This window comes from Clarias gariepinus, chromosome 12, assembly GCF_024256425.1.
Source record: "Clarias gariepinus isolate MV-2021 ecotype Netherlands chromosome 12, CGAR_prim_01v2, whole genome shotgun sequence".
NCBI lineage: Eukaryota > Metazoa > Chordata > Actinopteri > Siluriformes > Clariidae > Clarias > Clarias gariepinus.
Genome location: NC_071111.1, coordinates 20,501,253 through 20,528,312, shown reverse-complemented (window position 1 = coordinate 20,528,312; position 27,060 = coordinate 20,501,253). Strand labels below are relative to the sequence as shown.

Genomic DNA, 27,060 nt, shown 5'->3' with positions numbered 1-27,060 from the left:
TTTTTATATGCAAAAATATGATTATAGTGTTGGTAATATTAGTAATATTTTGCATTTACATTAATTCCTACAGGAAAAGGCTTTTCGCAATTTCGGAACAGATTAAATTCGTCTGCAGGAATACCAAAATTGTCATACTAATAGAATCACAATATAAATAGAATTGGCACCGAGGTATCGCGACAATATCGTATCGGGAGATCTCTGGTGATTCCCACCCCTACTGGCTAATATTCCTATTTACACAACAGAACTGAATGAACTGTAAATAAACCTTACACGTGATGTTGAAACGATTCAGATTCAGGAGTCTTGAAGGAGAATCGATTCACCCGGGATCCAAACCCTAAGCAGACAGAAGGAGGGGTGGGGTGCGCGCGCTGGCGCGCGGGCGCAGGGCGCGTGAATAGTGATAATAATGCGCGTGCCGGCTGCGTCGGGGGGCAGGCTAGTGTACAGCCTCAGCGCGAGCGAAGCCGGATTATTGTCACGAGGGGCAGAGAGAGAGAGAAAGAGAGAAGGAAAGACGGAAAGGAACAAAGAAAGAGGGCGAGAGCGCGCGCTCCGTGGTTCATTCTGTTCACATAATGTGGACGAGTCCATGCAGAGAGAGAGAGAGAGAGAGAGAGAGAGTGAGTGTTTTTAACCGCGGAAAGCATGTTCACACTGCAGCTGGGAAAAGTTCATCTGATCCTCCTGCACAAGACTGAACGGAGAAAATGGTAAAAACAATACCGTCCGTTACGTTCCCAACTTTTTCTCTATCTCTCTGTGAATGTGTGCCTATCTATGTATGTATGTGTATGTATGTGTGTGTGTATAAGGGTGTGTTTCGTTTGTTCCATCATATCTTATCGCTCTGTGATTGAGGTTCTGCTCAAACACTCTGCACTGTCATTGAAAAAAGACTCAGCCTGAAGGGGATGTTTACTTTTTCACACCGGACACAAAGAGAGAGGTTGGATCTAATTTAAGCTTTCTTTCTTTTTTAAGATGGAGTTAATGTGAATTGGACACCGTGGGACCAGCCCATAAGGTGCTGGAGCAAAAACAAACAAACAAACAAACAAACAAACAAAAATTTTATAACCAACCATGGTGTCATGTACAAAGCAGTCAGGGTTCATACAACAAAGCTCAGCATACTGAGCATACTGGAGAGAAGAACAGGTCGCAAACAGTTGTGTGTGTGTGTGTGTGTGTGTGAGAACTCGTGAATCAAGTGTGAAATGAAACATCACCCAAACCTCAAAACTTTGCATCTCTTCTTCACAGATCTAATCTCCTTTATCTAAAACCCCCTTTCCCCTGCTGCTGACTTGCTCTCATTATAAAGTAAACTTTGGGGTTGTGTGTGTTTATATATATATATATATATATATATATATATATATGTATGTGTATATATGTATATATATATATATATATATATATATATATATCAGTCATGCACTACGCTGTAATTAGTTGAAGGTGACTGTGTATGGTTTGACACTCCTGATTAGGACTGTGTAATTTCCCTCATCTTAATCAGTGCTCTCCGATCTTTATCATTATCATTTTCTCTATGGTGAAAAGTACATTTCACACCTGCCCATGACAGCTATGTGTTCCTTCCTCAAATTGTTGCCAAGTTAAAGGAACACAGTTTTCTAGAATGTCTTTGTTTGCGGTAGAATTGAGTTTTCTCTTCACTGGAAATAGAGTAACGTGTGCAAAGCGAGCTCCAAGAAGAACAGAAGGAGTATTAAGGTTGGTGTAGAAGAACTTGACACAACCTCTCTCTCTCTCTGTCTCTCTCTCTCTGTCTCTCTCAATCGAATTACTGTATTAGATCATTTGAGTGCCTGCCATATTTTTCCCCATATATAAGCTGTTACTGTAGAAACAATAATAGTATCAGAAGAGTAATAGAATAAACGTAATGTTCTGCAGCTGTTGTACAGTATATCAGTCTGTAGTACTTTTTAAAAATATATCCTACATATATTTGTAAATGGTGGAAGCACGGCAAAAATATATATATGTTACAGTTTTTATCAGAGGTAACATTTTCCTGACGTACTGGAAGTACTTTGTGACATGTTGTTTTTAATGCTGTCAGAATATAATCTGCATTTCTTTAACACTGGTAGCACTTTCTGACAAATTGACTGTTAAATTAACCATGCATATAAAGTGTACAATAAAACGTAAAATGATAAAAAAAAAAAAATCCTTTTAATATTAAACACAAATTCACAAGTCACTGGGAGTAGTAGATTTATGGGTGCGGCTCTAAAGCAGCGAAACATGATGTCTTTTGGTATGCGCATTCGTGATAAGCGTAGGTAGGAGAGACTGATGAGTGGGACAGATTTATAGAACACCAGAATTACTGTCTGAGCCGTGCTGTTAAGGAGAAATAATGTACACCTCCTGACCAATCAGATTCAAGCACTGAACTGCACTATAGAATAGACTTACTCTATTTAGAAGAGGGATTGAACAGCACTCAAAATCTGGTATCAGTATTAAAACTGGTTAGCAACTATTTAGTTTAACTCATCACATCATTAGTTATATAAGCAGCATTCCTTTATTCTGGGGGAATCGCTGGTTTGGCATAGTTACATAATCCGCTACAGTGCCAATGTACTGTATGCAGAAAATGGGAGCGTGTGAATATTCAGGAGCCCCTTGTAAAGAATTTACCCTGAACTTGGATAAGTCGACTAATAATGGAGCAATTTGACCTGTCCTCGAGTTATTAGCTAGCCGCAAAATGCATAGTTATTACATCTGAATAATAATTGGGAAAGCAGAAAGTTTTACTACATTCTCATTGCCTCTGATTTGCTTCCAGACAAATGTGGCACATCTGTGGGTTTAACTTGTGTCAAACTTAGGGATCAGATGACTCTCACTGTTAACTCGTACCTACTCATAGTCAAGTATCCTGTTACAGTACTTTGAGGATACTTTATCTCGCCTATAAGGTTGTAAATGCTTCTTACTTATCTCTCAGGCATATTTCATCTACACGGACCTGCTTGCTCTTTAGACTCTAGGTTTGTTACTATTTGCAGTGTTAATTGATGACCATCCTAGCGTTGGTGAAATATATTTGATCAGAAAGGTAGACAGTCAGTGGTCAGTGTTTGGGCTTTTGGTTGTTGGTTGATTAGTGCAGTGACTAATGACTAATGACTACACTTCATGTATATATGAAATACATATACAGTATATATATGTTATTCCTTTTATTTGGTATTGTTAAGTAGGCCTGAGTGTTATACAGTAGTGTTTTTGTGTAATAATACACTGTAATGTTGAAATTCTGCGCTGAACTTGATCTGAGTGAGTGTATGTTGCACAAGTTTTTAAAGCGATAGTCTCTTACAGTGATGGTCATACATGACTTGTAAATAAATAAATCTCATGATTACCAGAAAGCCACAAGACAAGTCACATATGATCACTACTGTATATATAAACGAAGCTGGGATAGTGGTACTTAAAGGCTTTCACATTTTAAGGCTGTCAAGTGATTCCTAGAAAAAGAAAACTACTATAGTGCCACTTATAAAAGGTAACTTGGTTTTAAAATTATCCGATCAAACACCCATGGGATGCACTAGACAAACACGCACACACTCACACACACAACCCACATACACAGTACCCAGAGGATGTCCCTGCGCCAGACAGCATAGCACACACCCAGAGATTTTTTGTGTGGTCATGCTCTGAGGGGGCTCCAGAGCTGCCCCAGTGGCACAAAGGGAACCTAATGTTTTTTTGCATTTTAATGTTCTGTCTGTTTGGTGTTTTATGTGCTAAAAAAAAGATAAATAAATACTTGATCCATACTGTATCCTAACACTGCAGTATGTTAGATTTCCTGCGATGTAGACGACTTTAATCTTGGTAGAATCTTAAATAGTTGTTGAGGTCATGCACATTTTAGACACTCCCTTACTTTAGCTAGTGAAATGTGTTTCTGAGAGATTATATTCAGTGGCCCTAAACAGGGAAAGTGAAGCAAAGTATACTCAATTATAGTTGGCTCTCTGTCCAGGTTGGCTCTTACTGTTTTTAAAAGTAAGAAAATAAACATTTTGTCCTTTTTTAGTTAAAAAATATCAAAAAAGAATCCCGAATGTACACTCCAAAACCAATTTTAAAACAGCATGCGCACAACCGAGGTGTTGCATTTATGCCCTCATATTTCATATTTCACTTCAACCTGCCTCTTTGGCCATCACTGCAATGCAAGTTTCTAAACAAAATAAAAGTACTTTTTACTTTTTTTCACACACGTCATTGCTGACAGTGTTGTGTTTAAAGAGACAGCTGGTACATTAGAAACTAATAAATTTTATTTTTTTAACCTAAGTTATTTGTTACATCTACATTAGTGCACTGTGGAAGTCTTTTCTTCGGGTCAGCCATTATATAGCACCCCTGCAGCAGGCAGGGTTAAGGGCCCACCAGGGGCAATTTGGTGAAGGCTTTTGGATCGTCGACCTTTTGATCAGTACTTCAGAGCCTTCAGAACCTGCTGAGCCACCATTGCTCATGGAGCAAAATTAAAGAGAAGAAATTATCTTATGTTTCCTACTTGTTCTTATTTACTACAGAAACAAAAATGACAAAAAGCAAGAAACTCAGAAATCTAAGAAGTCTTAACTACAACCTAAAGTGTATTGAAATATTAAAGAGTCTTAAAGCAGTGTGTGACAATAACTCTTGTAAAATGTTGTGAAATTATATTCGTACTTTAAATTTCAGTTTAGGAAGTAATATACAACTGTAGCCGTCTAGAGCAGAGAATTCCTAACGGGATACTAAACCTGTAGCTTGGACATGAGCAAACGACTTGAGAGCATTGACCTTCACCTCCACCCAGGCAGATGGACTTTCCAGCTGAGAATGATGATGAAAGTCAGGACTTGGGGAATCAAAAAGGTTACAGGTGTTGATACAGGAACAAGAGCACAATCAAGTCTTAGTCATGACATGATCTTTGCGTGCTATCAATTTTAGGGGGACAAAAAGCAGAACCTGGTGTTTTAAATGTCCAGGTCCAGTTAGTGATTTTTACTTCTCTAACACTCCTCATCATAAAAACTGGCCTCAGACATACAGAGCCATACAGTAATACAGCCATGTAAAGTGTCATACAGTAGTCTGCTGTGAATATGATGGATCTTTAATAAAGCTACAGTATATTGAGTGACATGGACTGAGCTCTTTGGTAAAATAGCTGTGAATTTATGCATAAAGTCTATAATCTTGTCAGAAGGTGTCTTACTCATGTGTGTGAGTGTGTGTGTATGTGGTTCATCAAGTTAGGGAGTAATGAAGTGAAAGCTCAGAGCCCATCTTATTAGGTGCTTTGTAATTGAATTGCTTGATCCTCACAGTTTGATGTAATGACTTATGAAATTCTGGAGAGGAACCGGCTTGGAACGGACAAGGGTTATGGATGTTCTGGTCAAAACAAATTACCAATAGTATATTACACTGCTGCTATGCCATTCTAATAGTAACATTGTGTCTGCAAGTTGTTCTGAAACCGTATATTAAACTAATGCTTGATGACCTGTCTGCTTCTCATAACTGTTCCAATGTGAAGAACATTTTCACTCGTTTTTATTTGGCAGCTGACCTTTTATCAAAATGAATTATAGGTGAGCCGAGTGATTGAGAAAGAATAGGACTGTGTTATCGCTGAACGATAACATTTTAACAGTTTCTCACTGCTCGGCAGCCCAAAGCCTGAAACGCTCAACCAGCAGTGCCAAGTTCCTATTGCACCACCGCTTTAGAACTAGATGGTTTTATATGGAACTATTAGCATCAAAGCTTCCATCAATATGTGGACATTTGACCATCATACTCAGGTTCCTATCCTATCCAAATGATGCCATGGTGTTAGAAACACACAATTGTGCAGAGGCTCTTCATTTTCTTTTACTGGAGCTAAGAGACCCAAACTTGTTCCAGCATCACAATTTATTTATTTTATAATTATTATAACAGCTTAAGGAACAACATTAGTTTTTAAATAAAGGGTTGGAAATGAATGCTCCTCTTGGGTTTTATCCGATTAATCGATTAATCGATTAATCGACAATTAAAATAATCGTTAGTTGCAGCCCTTCCTTAAACACAAAGACATGTCCGAGCCCTCTGACTGTTCTGGAGCAACAGTTAAAGAGTTTTAGAACCATCGTCAGTCATACCACTGGCTCGGATTCAGTCAATTCAATTCAATTTTATTTTGTATAGCGCTTTTAACTATTGTCATTGTCGCAAAGCAGCTTTACACAATCAATAGAATTAATTAAGTTTAACGTCATACCACTTGGCTTGGTTTTGCTGACAATCCCGGTAGCTCTGGCCTTTAAATTATTATTTTTTTTATTATACCACGTAGTTCACAGCAAGTATAAACAAGTTTTTAGACATGTACAAGATGACTCCCCTACACGCATAGAGCTTGTGTAGTCACATGATCCAGATTTAAAACATTCACTATTTATGTTGGGCAGTAATTCTAACTAAAATGAATACCAGCAATCGCTAGTAAAAGTTACCCCATGGATTTTATTGAACATGTGACGAGAGACAATTTTCCCATGTATGTTAAGAAACTATAGACATTGGTTGTTTCCAACTTCTTTAGTTATTTTTTAAGCGGTAGGATTAAATTTTTTTTATCAAGAGTAAGTCCCAGACTTATGATCGAGGTCTGTTCTGGGAGCACGTTTGTAAGTCGAAATTGTTTGTAAGTCTGACAAACTAAGTCTTATACACCTTTGATGCAAATTTACAATGACAATGCTACATGGTGTTTACTGCGCGCTTGAACAGATGTCAATTTGTCTCAGAGCTGTATTGGACCGTGAACTCTGACACCGATGAGACCGACTCATTTCTTCCACACCTCCACACAACATTTAATATACTGGACTTTAGACATACATTCATTTCCACACTAAAGATATTGTATATAATTGTGAATATTGGTATCTAGTGCACTGTAGTGTCTATTCTTTTGTTCAATACATGCGATTTGTTTGCATCTACAAATGTTCATCCATGGTCTGTTCGTATTTGTGCTGTTCGCATGGTCACACCAATGCAGCTGTTTAGCACGTATGATAAATACGATGCAATTGAAAAAAATTGTGACAGGGGGACTTTAATGAGAAAGGATTTCAGCACCCAGTGAATTCAACAGCTGCTTTTCAGCGAAGGATTTCAATGCACACCCGGGATGTTTCGACGGAAGAAAAATTTCTGATTCTCTGAGAAATTATATTAATAACGAACTACAGGTGGAAAGCATTACGTGATACCTGCAGGCTATGCGATTTAACATATGAATATAAGTCAAATAGAGCTAGTGAAAACATAACAGCCCCAGCTCAATTTAACTTCTGCATCTACTGTACAGAAGTACATCATGTACATTGGATATTTATTGTGTTAAATATACCAAACCAAACCTCTAATTTCATGAATATGTTGCCTGAGACAAAAATGGATAAAATGGTTGGGTTGGCTCCCCGCTGGATGGCTGACAACCTTTTTTCTTGTTGTCAGTGGGGGAACTAATAAAACTGTCTTTCAGGCTTTTGACTTCATATTTTGTGGCATTCCCATACAGTCCAGCATTGTAAAACCGCAGGCAGGACACCAGACTAAAGGCGGCTGGGTTAATTTTACATTTTACAATGTTACAAGAGTTAGTCTTGGGGTCTTAAACCTACCTGGTACCACTACTCTGGTTTTTGGAGCGTTTTAAGAGAAAAGTTGAGTTTGTTTAATCTGTTTAACGTCCCTGGAGGGCAGTGACTGTTCAGTTGTCCCATGATGTCTCATAAGCAGCAGTTCTCTAAAGGCAGGTGTACATAGCCACTCCAGCCACGAGTTCCCATCAGGAGAACGTGCGCCCTCACACACTTCATAGGCCTGTTCACGAATCTTAAAGTACTTGGGAGGAGAAGCCGTGAGTACAGATCGATTTCAGTGGCATTCTCATTTTGCTACTCTCAAGTTAGCCAGATTACGTGATAAGCAAGATGATCTACTTTCATTCATCTCCTGTGCCGCTTATCCTGTATAGGGGTTTACCCTGGACAGGGTGCCAAGCCCTTCCCTCAAACGAGCACTTTGTATTTCTGATCTACAGTAGCTCATATAGCGAGCACCTCATAAGCAGCAAATGAGCTAAAATTTTAGACCAAATGATTTTGTAAAACGAGTCAGGAGCTTGTAAGTCAGGCAGATATCACAAAGAAAGGAAGCATGTGTTCGCCCTCGCCCTCAGAGATTTCTAACTGATGGGTATTGTGCGACAGGGGAAATTAGCTAGTGGGTGGTGTAGGAAATAAAAAATAAGCAGCATTACGATCCCTTATCGTTGGAACTTGGTAAGTTTTTTAGATATAAAAAAAATGCATTCATGAATGTGACAAAGAAAGTATGTTTGTCTTTAGTGAAGCGGCAGTGAGGCAGTGAAATGGACATGCACACACACAGTATTGATTGGCTACAGAACCGCTCAGAAGAAGCATGGTGTGTGTGTGTGTGTGTGTGTGTGTCTCTCTCTCTCTCTCTCTCCCTCCCACTGAATTGTTCTCATTTATGTCCTTGTCGGAACACTGTGTTGTTCTGCAGCACACGTTACTTACTTACACCTCACCCATATTTCATCTCTGACAGGCGTTTGTTGCTGCCAACTGAAGCACTGCTCCAGCCAGTACCCCTGTGTCCTCTCCAGGGTCTGATTTGTGGGTGTTTGGACCGGGGCTGCGTGCTGACAGCCCTTTTATATTCTCCTAATTTTCTTTAGCTTTAATTTATTACTCCGTGCCCACTATGGCGAGTAGATCTCTTTTTACAACTCCGTGCGCCGAAACCCCCGAACGCTCACGGAAAAGTTTTTGCAGAGTTACAGAAGGATAGATAGTGTGTACTGTATTTGAGGACATCATGGTGGAACTGGTTGAGTCGGATTTGTGAGAAAAACCAACTCAAAACACAGTGTTTACTAGAATACAAAGCGCAAGCATCGGTAACGTGTGTGTTTGTTAAAGAGACGGAAAAAAGGTTTGACAGTAGCGGATAGACCTGTGTGAGGTTAAATTCCCCAGTCGAAAGACATAAGGTTTATATTAATGCGCTCGTTTTAAGACGCCGTTGTTTCTATAGTAACGGCTCATTCACAGGGACTCGTACAGCAGACGTTCAAATCTAATCTAATCTGTGCTGAATGATAAATAGATTTTTTCAAAAAAACATGTTTTAGCTTAACTAAGGGAGAATATAGAGTAGTGTTGATAGTCTGAAGCTTTCTGTTAGGATACAGACGGCGCCTCGGGCGTCAGCACTCTGTAACGTCACTTACTGTAGTTCTGCAGTCTACAGGACAGAGGAGGTTTTGTGCTTAACTTATTGCTGTTTTTATCCTTATTAACTTTAAAGGCAGAAAATGGAAAATGAGCTGCCAATGGAATATATGTTTATAGTTAATACATAATAACTTACGGAATAACAGGAACTACTTGTCTCGGGCGTTCCATAACATTTAGTGTTCAGTATAAACTGTGAAAAAGTCAAGCGTGTAAATGTTTAAAAGTAATTTATTAATATGTGTTGCATCAGAGTGTATCAAATGTGTGTGTGTGAGTGACTGGAGGGCAGCTTTCACATTTTCTTCAAAACTCATGTGAATCGTTTAACCTCAGCTGTGTGTGTGTGAGAAATGGGTTTGCTTGCGGCGCTGTATTGCCTGAGGACATCTCCTTTAAAGCAAATGGAAAAGTCCCATTATTTTAAGCCTAATGGTCCAATAATTCACCGTTGTATTCGCCTTGGGGAAATTTACCCTAAACTGCAAACCTTAGAAATTTATTTCAATGTTAATTCTTTTCAGGGAAATTCATTTGTGAGCACAGTGTGAGCACAGAGGCTTTGCCTTAGAACGAGTGTACGAGCTGAGACTCTCAACCAGGAAAATTTATGTAAATTATAACTACCTATTATATTCTAGCATGCAAATCCAGGTTAGGGGTCTCTTTATCACTAAAGTCTGATATTACACAAACGAAAACACACAGAATGAAACTGCACTGTCTGTTTATCTTATTTTTTTTAAGTTATAGAGATAAAGGGCGAGCCATGCTGCAGTCCACACACATACAGACACACGCACACAGACAAGAATACAAAGGCACAGCTGGATTTCTGCAAAGAATGGGATTTGTTGTTAAAAAGAACAATAAACTTACGCTTATCAGCCATAACATTAAAACCACCTAGGATTGGGCATGTGATGTGGTGTCTGGCACCAGGACGTTGGCAGCTGATCCTTTGGGTGCTGTGGGCTGCAGGGTGTGGCCTCCATGAATCTGACTTGCTGGATCGGATTGGGATCCGCAGAGTATCGAGGCCGGTTGTCCAAATTTTGTTCAGCAATTTGTGCTTCATTGGCTTTTCTCTGGAATCGGACCAGACAGGCTGGCCTTTGGTCCTTTGAGTGAGCCTTGGGTGCATTTGTTCAGCACCCAAGGACATAAAGTCGCTGTGTAAACATCACCACTTTGCTGGTGTGTATTTGGTTATCAGTGTTGTTCAGCTCTCCACATGGTGGTGGTGTTGATGCTAAGGATGATCCAAGTGAAGCCCCTACCATGCTCTTTCATCCCTCACCTCATCCATAAACCCTGGCTAACTCACAGCTCCATCCTTCTAGCAGTCTACTTCCGATACTTATGTCTGCACATCCAAACCATCGCTATCTTGCCTCTCTTATTTATTTTACAAACCATTCTACCTATGAATTCACCATTGATTTTCACCTTTGGTAAAGTGCAAACCTAACAGGCTTAGTCGTTAGCTCTGTCGCACTTGCACCTTCAGGGTCCGGGTTTGATTCCTGGCTGAGTTCGATTTCCTTCTGCGTGGAGTTTGCATGTTCTCCCTGTGCCTGGTGGGTCCAAAGAAATGCACATTAGGTTAATCTGGCCTTCGATGGATTGGCACCCTGTTCAGGGTGTACTCCGCCTCGTACCCTAAGTCTCCTGGGATAAATTCCAGGCCTCGGTATAAACGATAAGTGATTGCAAATCTTAGAAATGTATTTTAATGTGAATTCTCCTTACAGGTCCATCCATCATATCAATCTTACTTCTCTTACTTAATTCTCCAAAGCATTATACCTGTGCATTCCCACTTATTACTGGAGATGAACGAGCACCTTAATAAACTGCATGTCCTTTGAGTTGTAAATGCACTGAATGGCACCACAGCTGTTTTTGTTATTAATCAAGCTTTCTTGTGCATGGGTTAATTATGGGCAATTTTGCAATTTTATTTATGTTCAAAGGCTTGTCCAGAAATTTCTTAAAGTAGATGCTAAAGTGCTAAGAATTTAAGTAAGTTTACAATGTGATACAACTGTTATAATTTTACTCTCACTAACTTACATAGTGACTGTATGAGAAACCAATTGTTGCACCATAATAATTTAGACCAAAATATGGATACACAAGGGTCAGAGCTTGGAGTTGGTCAGTTTTAGGATTGATCTGCATGGAAGCCCATGTAGTGACGTCTAAATCCAGCAATAGCCCGAGGTTGAAACATCTGCTGCTTCATGCATAAACACATAAACTTGTCTTGCGGTGTGCGTCATCATGCTCTGACCCATTTGAATTTTAATGCTTCTTTTTTTTTTTTTTTAATGATGACTAAGATTAAAATTTAAGCCTAGTGAATCTCTAAGGATTAGTTAATGATCAGTCAGTGTTTCAGTGATAAAGCCTTTTCTAAGGCACAACTTGAGGTGCTGGCAGAACTCTTTAACTGTGCGTTAAAGTCGCTGTGTAAACTTTACGCATATCACATTAAGCCTAAAGTAGTGCTTCTCTGTTTATTACACACACCAATACCTCTTCTTAAAACCTCCCCTGCTCTTTGCAACTGTTTAATCTTTGCCTGAGAAGAGGTTTAAAGAAGGGATTAAAGCTGAGAAATGAAGAAAGATGGGTCTTTTTAGGTATTTGGTAACGCAACACATGGAGAATTACTAATACCTCATTTTTATGCACACAGGGACAGAGTTCCCCTGCCCACCACTCTGCTTTACTGGCAGGCCTTTTTAGTAGGATGCAAATTTTACCCAGCGGTTTGTATTTGTATTTCCTTTTTGTAGGCCAACACATCAAAGTATTTGCTTGTGCTGAGTAACTTTATGTAAATTAGAGATTAAGATTACATCATTCTATACACATTCAGGTAAAGCCACTGTTAAGCTTACTGGTCCGCCCAGAAATACACTGTTTTTCTTTTGTGTGTGTGTGGCAAAACATTTCTCATGTAAGCACATTTAGGACCATAAGTAATTAGACAAGAAGAGACGTAGTGATGTGTACTTTTCCTCTGTCCACCACCACAATGGAATTGAAATGAAGCAATTAAGATGTGCTCATGGGTGGCTTTCGAGATTTTTTTTTTCTCCATCTGTTTTTGAAATAGTGCAGCATTTGTCTCAATCCGAGCAAAAAGTATACACTATACATACTCTACATAGCTCTATACACTCCAGAATTCATCCTGCTACCACAATGAGCCATCACATCAGCCATCAATAAACACCAGTGACCAGGTTCCACTGACTTTACAACACGAGCCGTTTCTTGCCTCCTGCATGTTTTTCTCTTTTAATCATTCTGGTACGAATTAATATCCTAAATATCAGACCTGAGCAGGCTTTATTTTTATAGATTTGTAGCAAACTTTCATCTGGGCGTTTGGTTCTTGTGAGTGTTAACAGTAATTTGCATCTTTAATAATTTGCAATTCTCTGAATTTGCATTCCTGGTGGTGTGTTTTGATTGTGGTCTTTAACAATGGCATGCCTACCTCCTGCAGAGTAAAATAAATAAATAAATAATAATAAATAAAATAAATCTGTGGTCATTTACATTGCCTTCCTTCATCTTTCAGACGTTTTGATGTTGCTGAGCTCACTAGAAGGAATTCTTTTAAAGAATGCACCAAGTAATAAGCTTGACGTGGCATTTCTTTCAAGTAGACATCCATGTTTTTTTTTTTTTTACCTACCACTTTGCATATTGAATATGCAGAGGTGGAAAATGTCACTGCAGCCTTCACGTTAGCACTTACAGGACACCAGGACTACAGCATTAGCGCTGGAGCAGATGTGTGTGCATGCATTTAAATGCCCCCATAGTCTCAGATACTGTTTCCATTATTTATCAATGCTTTTGTAAATCTAGCTGGATTAAGTGCGTCAGTGCGTTAATGTTTGTGTGTATATTTACTCTGACTCTCCAACAGGTGAAGCTTTTAATTTTTTTAAACTTCGGTTTGACACCCAGTGTAATAGGAGAACAAGTTCATGCATTTGTGCAGACATGCACAAAATCCTATACAAGTAATTAATTGTCCTATACAATAAAAAATGATTTTTTTTTTAGGGTTTAATTAAATAATATGTAGTTTCCTGATACCCCAGATTTTTCTCTGGCAGATCTTTTATGACTTCAATGTTTCTTTCTGTACTGAGTGAGATTTTATGCACTTCAGTTTACCATAATGAGAAGTGCATTCCTGAATCATCACATACTTCTCTCAAACAACCTTTAACCCTTTACTCATTACTAAACTATTGAACTCAACTCAATAAAATTTGCACATAAACTTTTTTTTCTTTCTTTTTTTTAGCACCTCTTGAGATTTTTCCACCTTTTGCAATGTTATAACCTTAAGCTGTAATTAGCTTAATTAGGATTATGCCAAATCTCCATAAAATAGTCAGTAAAAGTTATATGTTTTTAACGAAAAACTGTATAAAGATAGCATAAATATACACCCTCTTATTTCAGCAAACATTTTAATGTATCTCCTTAAAGGACAATATTATAGAAATGAAACTTGGATATATTTTAGTAGTCAGTGTGCAACTTGTATGGCAGTATAGTTATTACAGAAAATAACTCAACATACAGCCATTGTCAAAATAGCAAAAGTAAGTGCACCCTAAGTGATAACAGCTGTATATCTTTAACCATGCAAAGTCACATGTCCTATTCATCATGTTCATGAGTTTGTCAGTGGACAAATATGTCTCCAGACCTAAACCCTATTGAACACCTGTGGGGCGTCCTCAAGCGGAAGATGGCGAAGTTCCAGGTTTCTTACATTTAGCAGAGCTTTGAAATGATTAAGGAGGAGTGGGAGAGGATCCCAGCAACAACATGTGCAGCTCTGGTGAATTCCATGCCCAGGAGGATTAAGGCCGTGGTGCTCACACAAAATATTGACGCTTTGGACAGAGTTTTGACATTTTTACTTAGGGTGTACTTATTTTCGTTGCCAGTTATTTAGACAATAATGTCTGCATGTTGAGTTATTGTTAGAAGACATTAATCTGTACTCACATTGACTACTCGGACTTATATTCAATTTTCATTTCTATAGTATCCGTCCCTTAAGAACATATATAAAAGTAGTTACTGAAATGTGAGGGGTGTACTCACTTTTGTGAGATACTGTATATGAATTAAATAGCCAGGTTTTGTGCAGGCAGTTGTCCCCAGAAATGGAGTTAGTGACATGTCATCATGACATAAAGTCCTGGAAGGCATCATGTTTTGTTAGCAAGCATAACTAAATAAACCATGTAATATAGCCCAAAGAGCGTATGGAGGAATATCTATAAGGGTTCGGCTGGGGTTATGTTCTATAAAATATATATTTTTTTAATGTCCCAAAGTGGACTGTTATAATTCCAGAAGTCAAACCAAAAAGGGTTCTTGCCAAAGGTCAGTGATCCAGTAATGATAGAATTATTTCAAGAAGGAATCAAGAGGCCAAGGTGAACTGGCGAGATCCCTGGTTTAGATAAGAAGCTTTTTTACACGGCAACATAGCATTGGACATTTTAAAATGCTAGGATTTATGAATCGCATGACATTTTATGTTTGCATTTTTAGACATGTTACGACACTAACCAAAAGCATCTCTCATCTTGACTCAAAGCTCTACATTTGGCAGAAACCCAACATTGTTCATCTCAGAATGCAACACCCTTCCCAATAAAAATGGCGTGGTAGTGATCACATCATGTAAAGTGGTACTGTGAACTAATGTGGGTTTTATCTGGGTTTCTCAGCTTCCTCTGCAAATCTGCCAGGATGTGAATTGGCTGCCGCTGTGTGAATCATTATCTGCATACAGAACTCAAGTAGAAGGTTGTTTGCTAAAAAAGGTCAGCGGGATCAGGAAGGACAGCTGCAGAATCTGACCAGATGCTGATGATGATGAGACAGATGTGCAGTCATGCCAGCTGTACTAATACAAACCATATGGCAGCAAGGGCATGCAGTTTAGTTGTGACTGACAGTTGTGTTAGACTGTTTTAGTCTTTGATGCTTTGAGAAAAAGGAAAGCAATTTCATGTATGTGGAGGAACTACTCAGCTGTGGAGTACGTTAAAAAAGTATACATTTTTCGCCCATAGCTGACTTTTATATGTAGATTTTCCTCCATGATAATCTTTTTTCTCGAGGAACTGAGAATGTCACCCATTCAGCTGCACTCGTACCGCTTCCTATTTGAAAGAGAGAACAATGCGATTCATTCAATTCCGCTTCAATATGCAGAGATGAAAATGAGGTCATTGTTTCTGTTTGACCCGAGAGATATTGCAGTCCGGTTTGAAGAAATCGATCCAAAAAGGTTTTTTAAACAAAAACGTCATATTGAATTTTAGTTCAGCGCAACTCAAAAAACGCAAAGCTCAATCAAATCAATATAATAAAGTTTAAACATTACAAATAAAGTTTAAACATTACAAATAAAGTTTAAACATTACAAATAAAGTTTTAAAGCTTATGATGCTCTTTAAATTTAAACATTTCCTTCTTAATCTAGTCCCATTCTTTAATGCATTTAAACTTGATGATATATTTTTGGCTTATGTCATATGTCATGTAGACATTATGTAATGTTGTGAATTATGCAATCCACGCACGGATCAGATGTTTCATGTCAGTCACATGCTGCGGTTGTGTGACTGTGAGCTGAGAATGTTCGCATGGTTTTAAAGGTCGCTATCTTGATAAAATTTGTGCCATGGTAAAATCAGGTGCATTGTTCCTTTATTATTATTTTTATTATTATGATGATTATTATTATGATGATGATGATAATGATTATTATTAATCACACATTTTCTTTGTCTTTTTTTGCCGGGCATGTAGTGTTTAAATATTCCAGCTGTATTATGTAGAGATGGAGGGAAAAAAAAATCTGTTTATTTTCTTTATCTTTTTATTTGCGGTGATAAAATATTGCAGTTCCTTTATTATCCTATAGGTGGTGCACTCTACAGTAAGTTAGCTAGTCACACATTGGCATAAGGTTGTTTAGAATTCTAACAAAATTTAAAAAACAAAAAAAAAACAATCAGGATTATTTATAAAATTCAGATAGTAACGTAAGCGCAGTACAAATTAAAACGGCACCTAGGTATCATGATATCATAACGTCTGGTCCCTGGTGATCCCCATCCCCAGTATTACGGTCTCTTTTTCCGACTCAGACACGCACACACAGGTGCGCCTACACCATGTTTGTTTCTAATGGAGTAGGAGTCGTTTTCTGGGGATTTGCACACATTGAGCTGGAAACTTTTTGTCTTTGCGTGACCTTTTTAGTCCTCGTCTCATGTTCCTGTGTGCGGTCGCGTAAACAGTGAGTCAGATTGTTACGTGAACAGCTGTTTATGTTCCACAGTATGGAGCCCTCGTGGTGTTAGCGTTGTAATCATTTCAAAACGCTGTTTAATTTAGTGACTAGCATTATGTGGGAAGGATTTCTGCTTTGATGGTCATGTAAAGAAGCCACTATAATGACTGTTAGTTTTATTTTTTTCAGTTTCAGTTCCATTTCAAGACATTATGGTTGATGGCAGGTGGATAGGGACGAGATGAGGTTTTATTATGTAAAAGTTGATTAATTTCTGATTTATTTCAGATAATCTTTGGTGCATGTCGTATTTCTTTATGATCATGTATTAAATATATTTACTTTCTGAGAATTAACTCTTAATTCTCATTTATTACTGTTCCGCCTCTCTCTTCTCCAGACTGCTCGGAAACACAGTCTATACCTGTTTCTCTTGCATTTAACCTCTTGCTCTCTCTTTTTTTCCCAAAAGAGACATAAATGTGGCATAAGTGAGACCCTTGTAAGTCGTCTGTGGTGTAATGCGAAGGTAGTGACCTACTTTTCGAAGAAGCAAGCTTTCACCACGTCAGCAAAGCAATCATGTCTGTAAAATGGTTTCTGGACACATTTTTTTTTTAGTAATAAAAGGCTGCGTCCTTGTTCCCTAGGGTAAGATCGGGGTGTTTTGGTGCTGGCTGCCATGGCAACTATTAAATTTGAATTAATATACTTCTATCATGAGAGAGAAGTGAACTGTGCACACTGAGAATCGATGAGCACTTCCTGGTCAGAGAGTTGTGTGTGTGTGTGTGTGTGTATGTCTGTCTGTGTGTGAGGGTGTGTGGTGGGTGATGGAAGTGTTTATAAATGTATTATGACTTTAATGAAACACAGACCCTGGTTCTTAATCGAATCAGCTTCAGATAAATGTCCCCCTAGATATATCACTGCTTGTTTATTTAAGACCTCAAGCTCAAGCTGACGTCACACACACCCAGAAACAGTCTGGACGCGGGATAAAAGCCCACTCTTTTTAATCTATTTGATTATGACGTATATAAAGTCTAATCAGTAATATAACCCAGAGAACTGTGTATACTCAAGCACAGAGTCAGTGTTTTGACAATGGGTTGGTTTTATGAAGAGTCAGGATGTGCTCTGGCATTCACCGCTAATTTATATAGCAGTGTCGGACACACTCTGGTTCAGGACAGACCCTCGGGCCAGCTCCTCAACCTGTCTTTTCTGGCTTGTGTAAGTATTAAGACTGCAAATATGTTGAATAATTGACATGGGGAAAATGGTTTAAGTTGCATAGGGATTTGTGACACTGAGTCAAAAATAGATAAAAAAAAAAAATGAATGTAAAATTTAAGCGACATGGTGTTGTAGTGGTTAGCACTGTTGCCTTGCACCTCCAGGGTCCAGGTTGAGTCCCGGCCAGGCTCGATTCCCGTCTCTGTGTGCATGGAGTTTGCATGTTCTCCCAGTGCTTGGTGGGTTTCCCCCCCACAGTCCCAAGATATGCAGGTTATGCTTATTGGCGTTCCCAAATTGCCCGTAGTGTGAGTGTGTGTGTGTGTGTGCCCTGCGATGGATTGGCAACCTGTCCAGGGTGTACCTTGCCTCATGCCCTAAGTCTCCTGGGACAGGCTCTAGGCCCCCCGCGATCCTGAATATAGGATAAAGCGGTATATAATATTAGTGAGTGAGTAAATGTAAAATTTATTTGTTTGCATTTGAGCTGGTAAAATCTTTTTGTTCCGTAGTAATCTAAGCTATTGACACAGCACGGCACCCTGTTTGGCTGGAGTAAATTATTTGCGTAACTTTGTTTAGAATTGTAACTTGGGATATTTATAAAATTGTGATAACTAACAGGATCATAATACAAATTGAATCTGCACCTACGGTAGGTTTCGGGATAATATCCTATCGATTCCCATCTCTATTCAATACCAACATCTAGGACTTTTAGTTAGAGTTAGGACCTTTAGAAGTCTTAGGCACCATATTATATGCTGTACCTATTTTGTTATATATGTTTATCATGTCTGCATAATTATGAACAAAATCATTCAGTATTTCTATATATAACTTAAAATTTATAAATAAATAACATTACAGGAGAATATATGCATGGCTGTAAAGAAAAAAAAAATATATAGTACAAGACAGACAAGTTTTCAGATGAAAAAAAACAACAACTAATGTACGCTCCTGGGATTTGCATAAAAATAGAAAGGAGCGAGTGTGACAAAGTTACCAGAAGAACTCATATTCTCCAGCAAACTCACTAAAACCTAACAACTGTTTTTTTTTATTTTTTATAAAACTGCACAAATCAGTGTCTAAAACTTCAGATTTTAAGCGATTTTAAGTTTTCACTCCATATATTAACTGTTTATTTTATTACTTTATTGCTCTTTATTGCTCTATATAGAAGTTTCTTTTATGCAGAAATGTTTTCAAAAGCATCCTTTGCTAATGCCATATTTTTGTATTTGCCCCAAAAAATATATATTTTTGTTTTTTCTCTAGTAATACCAATTATTTCACCAATAAGCATGACCAACGGCTGCCTGCCTTGACAAAAGTAGGCATTATAACTGACATGACCGACGACCAATCAAAGCCCTTTTATTTTAGGCCATTGATAAACAGGCAGTATGGTCACATAAAAGCTACTAGAGTTGTGTAGCGAGTAAGCCCAGTGACCATATAGTGTAGTGTACAAAAGATATCAGAGGTTCTGTGTCCTTTGGGAGGAGCCTCTGAGGTTGAGACTAATCATTTTCTTTCTGTCCATCTCTACCTGCAGTCGGAGCGAGCAGCTGAGGGGATCATTCTCCCAGGCATAATGCAGCGTGGTGGTTCAGACTTGTGTCTGGAGCTTGAGAGCGACACGGCCGTTCGGGATGGAGCACGTCCTCGGCTGGGTCTCGACAGCCTGCAGCAGAAGATGCTGAAGGTGACTGAGCAGCTGCGTATCGAGCAGGCCTTGAGGGATGAGAATGTAGCCGAGTACCTGAAGCTCATCGATACTGCAGACAAGCAGCAAAGCAGTCGCATCAAGCATGTGTTTGAGAAGAAGAACCAGAAGTCTGCGCAGTCCATCGCGCAGCTGCAGCGCAAACTGGAGCAGTACCACCGGAAGATCAAGGAGTGTGACACAGCCGCGTCAGCCAACGGCACCAAACAGGCACAGACGCCTGGCAAAGAAGTTAAAGAAGCAAAAGAAGCATCCAGGGATAGCCTAAAGGACTGTGTCAAGGAGACGGGGGCCAAAGCAATCGGCCGAAACCAGCATTTGGACAAGGTGAAGACTGTCGGCCCAGGAGTCTCGCTCTCGCCACCGTTCTTCTTCAACAAGTCGCGAGGTTTCGCCAGCCTCATTCGCAACAAATTCGGCAGCGCCGACAACATTGCACACTTAAAGAGCACAATGGAGACGGGGGGCGGGCTGAGAGCAGAGGGTGCAGGGCGGGCGCTGAGTGGCAGTGCAACGCTAACAAGCAAACCCAAGTATCCCAGCGACGACGAATGCTCAACAGGCACATCAGCATCCGCGGAGAGCAGTGGGCACGGCGTGCAACCCGAGGTGGTGCAGGTGGAGAGCGGGAGCAGATTGAGCGAAGCTCTGGAGGAGGTGAGGGAGCTCAAAGAGTCACAAGGGCACCTCACCGAGGACATCGAGAGCCTAAGGAGCCAGGCCAAACGTAATTACGGCTTCATTTCACAGATGCTGCAGGAAGAGCGGTACAGGTACGCAAACCTGGTATTTTAAAAAACAAACAAACAAAAATTTGATGCTTAAACTGCTTTGTTGTCATTAAGTTTTTTTTTGTTTGTTTATCTGCCGAAACACACATTTTCAGTTAGATTAGCTTGGAAAAGGTGTTTACTAAATGTATTTATACACCAGTTTAATTAAAGCAAGCCAGGCAATATATTTAAACTTTTTATTAGGGTAAGTTGTTTATCACACATGCCATGTGTACAGTATGCTTGTCTGCTCGTGTAGGTGTGAGCGGTTAGAGGATCAGCTGAACGACCTAACCGAGCTGCATCAGAACGAGACCACTAACCTGAAGCAGGAGCTGGCCAGCATCGAGGAGAAAGTAGCGTACCAGGCCTACGAGCGAGCCCGTGACATGCAGGTATACACACACCACGCACAAACACACAGCGGTCTGTCTAAATATTGAGCCTGGCCAAGTGTCTGAAGTCTGCTGATTGAAACCTAGAAAGATCCTGAAAGAGCTTCCAGCTTTTGTTCCAACCACCAATCGAGAAAACCATGAACATTATGTGATTGTTTGTTGATTCAGCAAAAAAAAAAAAAAAGGTTTCCTTTGTTGTGTTCTTATGATGTTAAAATTCCAGTGTAGCTTTCTAACTAACAGCAAACAGAAACTAGGAGCGAACCATACTTCAGTGGTTCCACATGCTTAAAGCTATTCTTTGTTGTATTTGTGATCTGTGACTAGAGGAATATGTGGTGTTCATTACCAGTCAAAAGTTCGAATACACCTTTTTTCCTGATTTTTATTTCTTTCTACACTGTAAAGCAATGCTGAAAGCATCCAATATATACAAGAATCTCCTGTCCGAAACAGTTGATAATGGCTCTAATCTGAGGTGCTGTTTGTTTAATTGGTGATTTCTGCGGCTGGTAACTCTAAATGAACTTCTCTTCTGTTTTTAGTCTTGCTTTCCTGCGATGGTCTTCATGAGAGCCAGTTTCATCATGGTGCTTGATAAGTTTTGCAAATACACTTGACAATACTGTTCTTGCAAGAACTATTCCAGAACAGCTTATCTTCATGCCTTACTGTTACTCAACGCCATGTGTGTTATTTCATAGTTTAGAAAAAAATTCTAGAATGTAGAGAATGAAATCATGGTGGTGTAGTGGTTAGCACTGTCGCCTTGCACCTCCATGGTCCGGGTTCGGTTCCCGGCCAGGCTCGATGCATCATCCAGGATAAACAGAGGGTTAGGGTCAGCATAGGTCTGTGTGGACATTTACAACCATCAGATAAGGTTATATTGTACAATAAAGAACTTCAAAATGAAAAGTTAACATGTAATATCCACTTTAGGATCTGACAAGAGAGAACACCACTCCACTCCACGTCTATACTGGTTTATTCTGTACTGTATACGAGGTTGCGGGGCAGGGGGGCCTGGAGCCTACCCAGGAAACTTGGGGCACAAGGCGCGGTACAGAGGCAGGAATCGAACCCCGGCCCTGGAGGTTCAAGGCGACAGTGCTAACCACTAAGCCTTGAGAGAAAACGGTTCTAGAGAAACACATTTAATGAAACAAAACATAAAATGCAAATCTGATGAGTGTGGACTTATGTGTAAAAAGTAATTTCCTTTTTCTGTTGAGTTTATTACAAAAACAAACAGTCATTAATAACCTGCATTTATCTAATATTTGAAAATGTCTTTTCTACTTGTTATACTTTGGAGAATGTTAATCTAAATTTCTAAGTTTTTCTAGCTGGAATGACAAATATTTGACGTCCTCTATCTCAGGGCTGCTCTTCACAACGAGCGGACCTTTACACTACAGTTACGCCTTGTTTTAAGAATTTAGCATGTAAAGCTCCATCTCATTTGTTCCTGATCCACAGGAATGTACGTACCTTTGAACAGAAGCTAAAGTTTCCTAAAACTACAGCCCAAAAATGAAAACCAGCTCAGGTTTGCTAATAAAATATGTCACTGCTCTTTGACAGTTTCTGAAATGTTCTTTTGGAAACGTGCCTGGATTTAGATTGAGCTGCAGCTCAGCAGCCCAGCGGCAGAAGGAGATACGCCTTGGTGTTATGTTTACCAACTGATTGCTCATCATTTATTTTTCTTCTTTGCGCTTCCTGTATAATATATTGTCTCACTGAATCAACATGCCTCACTTTCTCATTCACATTCATTTGATGCAAACATACTGTCAATTGTCTGAACACACTTTCTAATTTCATGGTCTTTCCTGATTTATTTTCTTTTTACATTGTAAAACAATATACTAAAGGCTTTGAAAATGTGAAATAATCACATTTAAACAGTTGATATTGAGATGTGTCTGCTACGTAGTTACGCACTGTAAAGCCTATATAAAGGCTTAGTTTATGTTTTGGTCTTACTTTCCTGAGATGATCTTCATAAGAGCCAGTTTCATCATGATCATGATACTGTTGTTGTTTAAATTCAAATTAAAATCTTATTTGTCACATACACAGATACGCAGTGAAATGCTTATACGACTTCTCGTGACCTTTAAAATCTAAATTATCAATAGAAATAGAAATAAATTAGGGAATGGAAATAAAGAATAAAATATAGAGAAAACCAGAATATAAAATATAAAATATGGGATATATATATATATATATATATATATATATATATATATATAAAACCTAGCTGTACAAAATATACACAGTAATGACTGTACAAATATGCAAAATATGGAAAACTGATATAAATGTCCAGAAAGTATGCATAAATGAAATGACAAGCAGTGTGCAAAATGAAATGAAGTGTAAATGTCTATAAATGTCCAGAAATGTCCAGGGTTGATGTTGTCGTCCACCAGTTGTTGATGTTAATGACCTATAGCAATATGTGTTCTTTTATGGTTTTGAAATTTCTAGTATTGTTCTAGAATGTAAAATAAAAAACCCTACAAAACAAAAACCATTAAATTAAAAGGCATGCGTAAACTTTTGACTAGTACTTTAATCATTGACATTTGTATGCGGAAGACAGAGCCGACAATGTTCCTGCCTGCATAGTTTCTAAGTGAAGTGGTAACGCACAGCAACGTTAAACAACGTTTGTCTCTAAAATTCATACCAAAAGCTCTTGATATCCAAATTTTTTTGTAAGCTTATAGATGCTTGTGTAACATAAAAAGCATCAGTGCCACTACTCAATAACAGTTTAGAGTAGTGAATAAGTATGCGATTTGAGACGCAGTGTTTGTTTGTTGTTGTCACATTATCATATTGTGTTATTCTGCCTCTTTGGATTTGTCTTATTCTTAAACCTCTGACATTTTCTCTACTCTGTGTCTCTGCCCGTCTCTCTCTCTGGTCTCTGGTCTCTGTAGGAGGCACTGGAGGCATGTCAGACACGTCTCAGTAAGCTGGAGTTGCAGCAACAGCAGCAGCAGTTGGTGCAACTGGAGAGCGCAGATGCCAAGGTGCTCCTGGGAAAGTGCATCAATATCATGTTGGCCATCGCCACGGTGATCCTGGTGTGCGTGTCCACTGCGGCCAAGTTCACAGCACCGCTCCTGCGCAGCCGGCTGCATGTGCTTGCGACTCTGGCGTGCGTGTGTTTGCTTGCACTTGGCTGGAGCCACTGGGACCAGGTTCAATATGTGGTGGAGCAAATCCTACTGACCAGATGAAGATTACCTGTGTGTGTGTGTGTTTGTGTGTGTCTGTGCGTGTTTTTAGACTGTGACTTGGGACATTTTAACTGTTCAGATATTAACTCTAAATCTTGTCTTTTATGTGTTGCGTGCATTTATGTTTATGTGCAACAGATCTGTGTAGGAGGTGTTTCCATCTCAGTAACTGTACTGTATTGTGTGCTCCGGTTCACGCGCCCCGGTCTCTCATGCAAATTTGCAAGGGAACCTGAGACCACCAACCTCATGAGTCTAATGAGGTTAATAATTTCTTTGTGGTCACATTATGCATTCCAAAGTAGAAATCATTGGTTAATTTCTAATGTTTACTTGGTGGGTTTGAGCTCGCCTTAGGTTAACTCTAACCACAAGCAGCTGAGTCAGCGAATAAAGCAAATGTAGCAAGCGATATCTACTGTGTTAAATGTGTACCTGTAACTAGGATCCAAGTGGATTGGTGTACACGTTTTAAACTAAGAAATGTTAATTAAGCGTTATTTAAAAAAGGATGCAGAATAAGGCCATACACGGTCTGATAATTCCTTTGATCAACTGATCAGTGAAGTAATTAATCTGGTGTTTGAGCAGCATTTACATTTGTAAACTTTGAAGCAGTAATACAACACCCAAGTTTGGCATCATGCAAATATGAATAGCTTTAATTAATGTTTTTCTCACTTAATTCCCTTTGAAGTTTGTCTATGGAGTTTTAAATAAAAAAAAAAACAGGAATTTTTATTAATTTTAATTAAATCATTTCTGCATGATCGAATGCCTCAAGCGCTAGCAATGATCAGGCTGGCTACTACACTCAGTTGGTGTACATACATTAAATTCACCGGGACATTGTGTACCAGCAGTGATTGTCTCCTTCTGGACCACTTTTCCTTTAGAGCAGGAAAAAAAAAAAAAATCAAAGCTCAGCACATACCAGCTGTCTGAAATGCATTATAAGTGATGCTCAATTTCACCTGTGCACAGAAAGCAAACACTTTTGTGTATGTGTGTGTGTGTGTGTGTGTGTGTGTATGTGTGTGTGTGTGTGCGCCTGTTTGAGTGTTTTAGCCTGGGATTCACCATTGGAAAGTTGAGCTGTACAGAATAATAGAATGAAATATAGGACTTTATAAATGAAGGTTTTAAGGACTATTTTTATACCTCCGTTATCCAGAAACTGTTTTGATGAGTCTGTGAATACAATGATTACTATCGTACATGGTGTTTGTGTTCATTTTCTAGCTATAAAAAGGTCTTGCTGTCACTGCTTAAAAAGATGTTAAGCATGCCTTCTTTCAGGTTGTATGACAAAAAATATCTCCCACCATACATTTCTTTCATTGGTGAGCAGACGTCTTGTTTTGGGGGGTTGAAATCAAAATAAGCAATAATACAGAAAAAAAAAATTAAATGAAACACAATTTTTCTTCCCAGATGAAGTAGATCAGCCAAGTAGGTCATCCAAGAGATGTTTGGTGTCCAGTTTTACACTGGAGCTACTAGGCAAGCTGACAAGTAGTTGAGCAAGTAATAATTTTGCCACATTTACAATGACTCAGCAAAATTCACCAATTCCAAAAATCCCAATTATTGGTCTACATTAAAAAATGACCTAGAGTGATTTGAACTTTTTTAACCTTATTAATATCTGGAAAGATAGTGTTAATAGAAATGTGGTTGAAAAAATTAGTTGAACTATAAAATAGCTATAATAATTGTTGCTGTCAAACAGCTATTTTCCCCTACAAACCTCATTGAATTCTCATTTCCCTGGAAATGATCAAGTGTTATCAGAACCTCAGTTACATAAATAACTAGAAATCTGTTTTACCCCTAATCTACCCACACAGGCAGTATCACTAGACACACCTCAGAGCCGACTGGAAAAGTGTTCAAAGGCTTTTATCCTCATGCCACTGGATAAGGACAGGTCTTGCCACATGGCCCAGTTTAGCACTTATATTATTGAAAAGGAGGCTTGGCGGAGAACAGCATGTGGTATAATGAGGGGAAGACTATTCAACCACACTAGCGACACATAGCCAGACACTTGTTACTCAGCCAAATGGTGATGAATGTGAAATATTCTAAGCATACAATGCAGATTTTGAACTTGACCTGGAGAAAAAATGGATGAATAAATGCAAAACAAGATTCCAGCACCAGCTTTGCAAGAGTTGGTTTAACAGACTCTGTAGTAACTGGTGCATGGTGTAATGAAGGAAACAGTGCAGTAAATGAAAGCTAATAACACTAGGAAGGCTAAGAGTAGTGACTGCTGTGCAGTTCTGTAATGCTTCATAAGCTGGTACACCTTGATCAGAGTCACATGTGGAAATGCAGTTTAATCTAAATAAGAGCAGTGAACGGGTGGATTTATTTTAACTGCGGTATTTATTACCACGTTGCATCGTTGCATGATTCTCACAGTGCAGATGAAAGCTGGAACATCACTGGGATAGACGAATTGCTAAACATGGCCGAATTTTTTCTACATATTTTGCTATAATTTGGTCCATATAAAGCCCACTATCACAAAGTCTGTAATTAATAAATTCCACTGCTATTGTAAATAGTTTTATTTATCATCTATACTGCTATATCCTGTGTAGGGTGGCGGGGGCCTGGAGCCTAGGGCACAAGGCGGGAGTACACCCGCCATGGACATACAGTAGATGGAGTACATGGATAACGGCCCATGCCAATCCATCACAGGGATCACACTCTATAGGCAATTTAGGAATGCTAATTAACGTAATCTGTTTGTTTTGGGACTGTGTGAGGAAACCCTGTACCTTGGGGAAACCCACCAAGCATGGGTAAAACACACTCAGACTCAAGGTGAGAATCGAACCCTCTACCACAGAGGCGCGAGACCA

General features: G+C 39.0%; 1 protein-coding gene across 3 annotated transcripts; it reads left to right on the top strand.

The window, feature by feature from the left end:
• The first annotated feature begins 427 nt into the window (after positions 1–427).
• tmcc3 (transmembrane and coiled-coil domain family 3) lies at positions 428–25,398 on the top strand. Of its 3 annotated transcripts, XM_053509093.1 has the most exons (5): positions 428–722; positions 19,577–20,520; positions 20,780–20,915; positions 21,464–21,508; positions 23,879–25,398. In XM_053509093.1, the coding sequence occupies exons 1-5, from the start codon at positions 720–722 to the stop codon at positions 24,179–24,181; spliced, it is 1,431 nt and encodes a 476-aa protein (XP_053365068.1). In that variant the 5' UTR covers positions 428–719; the 3' UTR covers positions 24,182–25,398. The 3 variants fall into 3 exon arrangements, with proteins under 3 accessions (XP_053365068.1, XP_053365069.1, XP_053365070.1); XM_053509094.1 differs by lacking the exon at positions 21,464–21,508; XM_053509095.1 differs by lacking the exon at positions 23,879–25,398 and having other exon boundaries at positions 21,464–21,640.
• Positions 25,399–27,060: the final 1,662 nt, after the last annotated feature.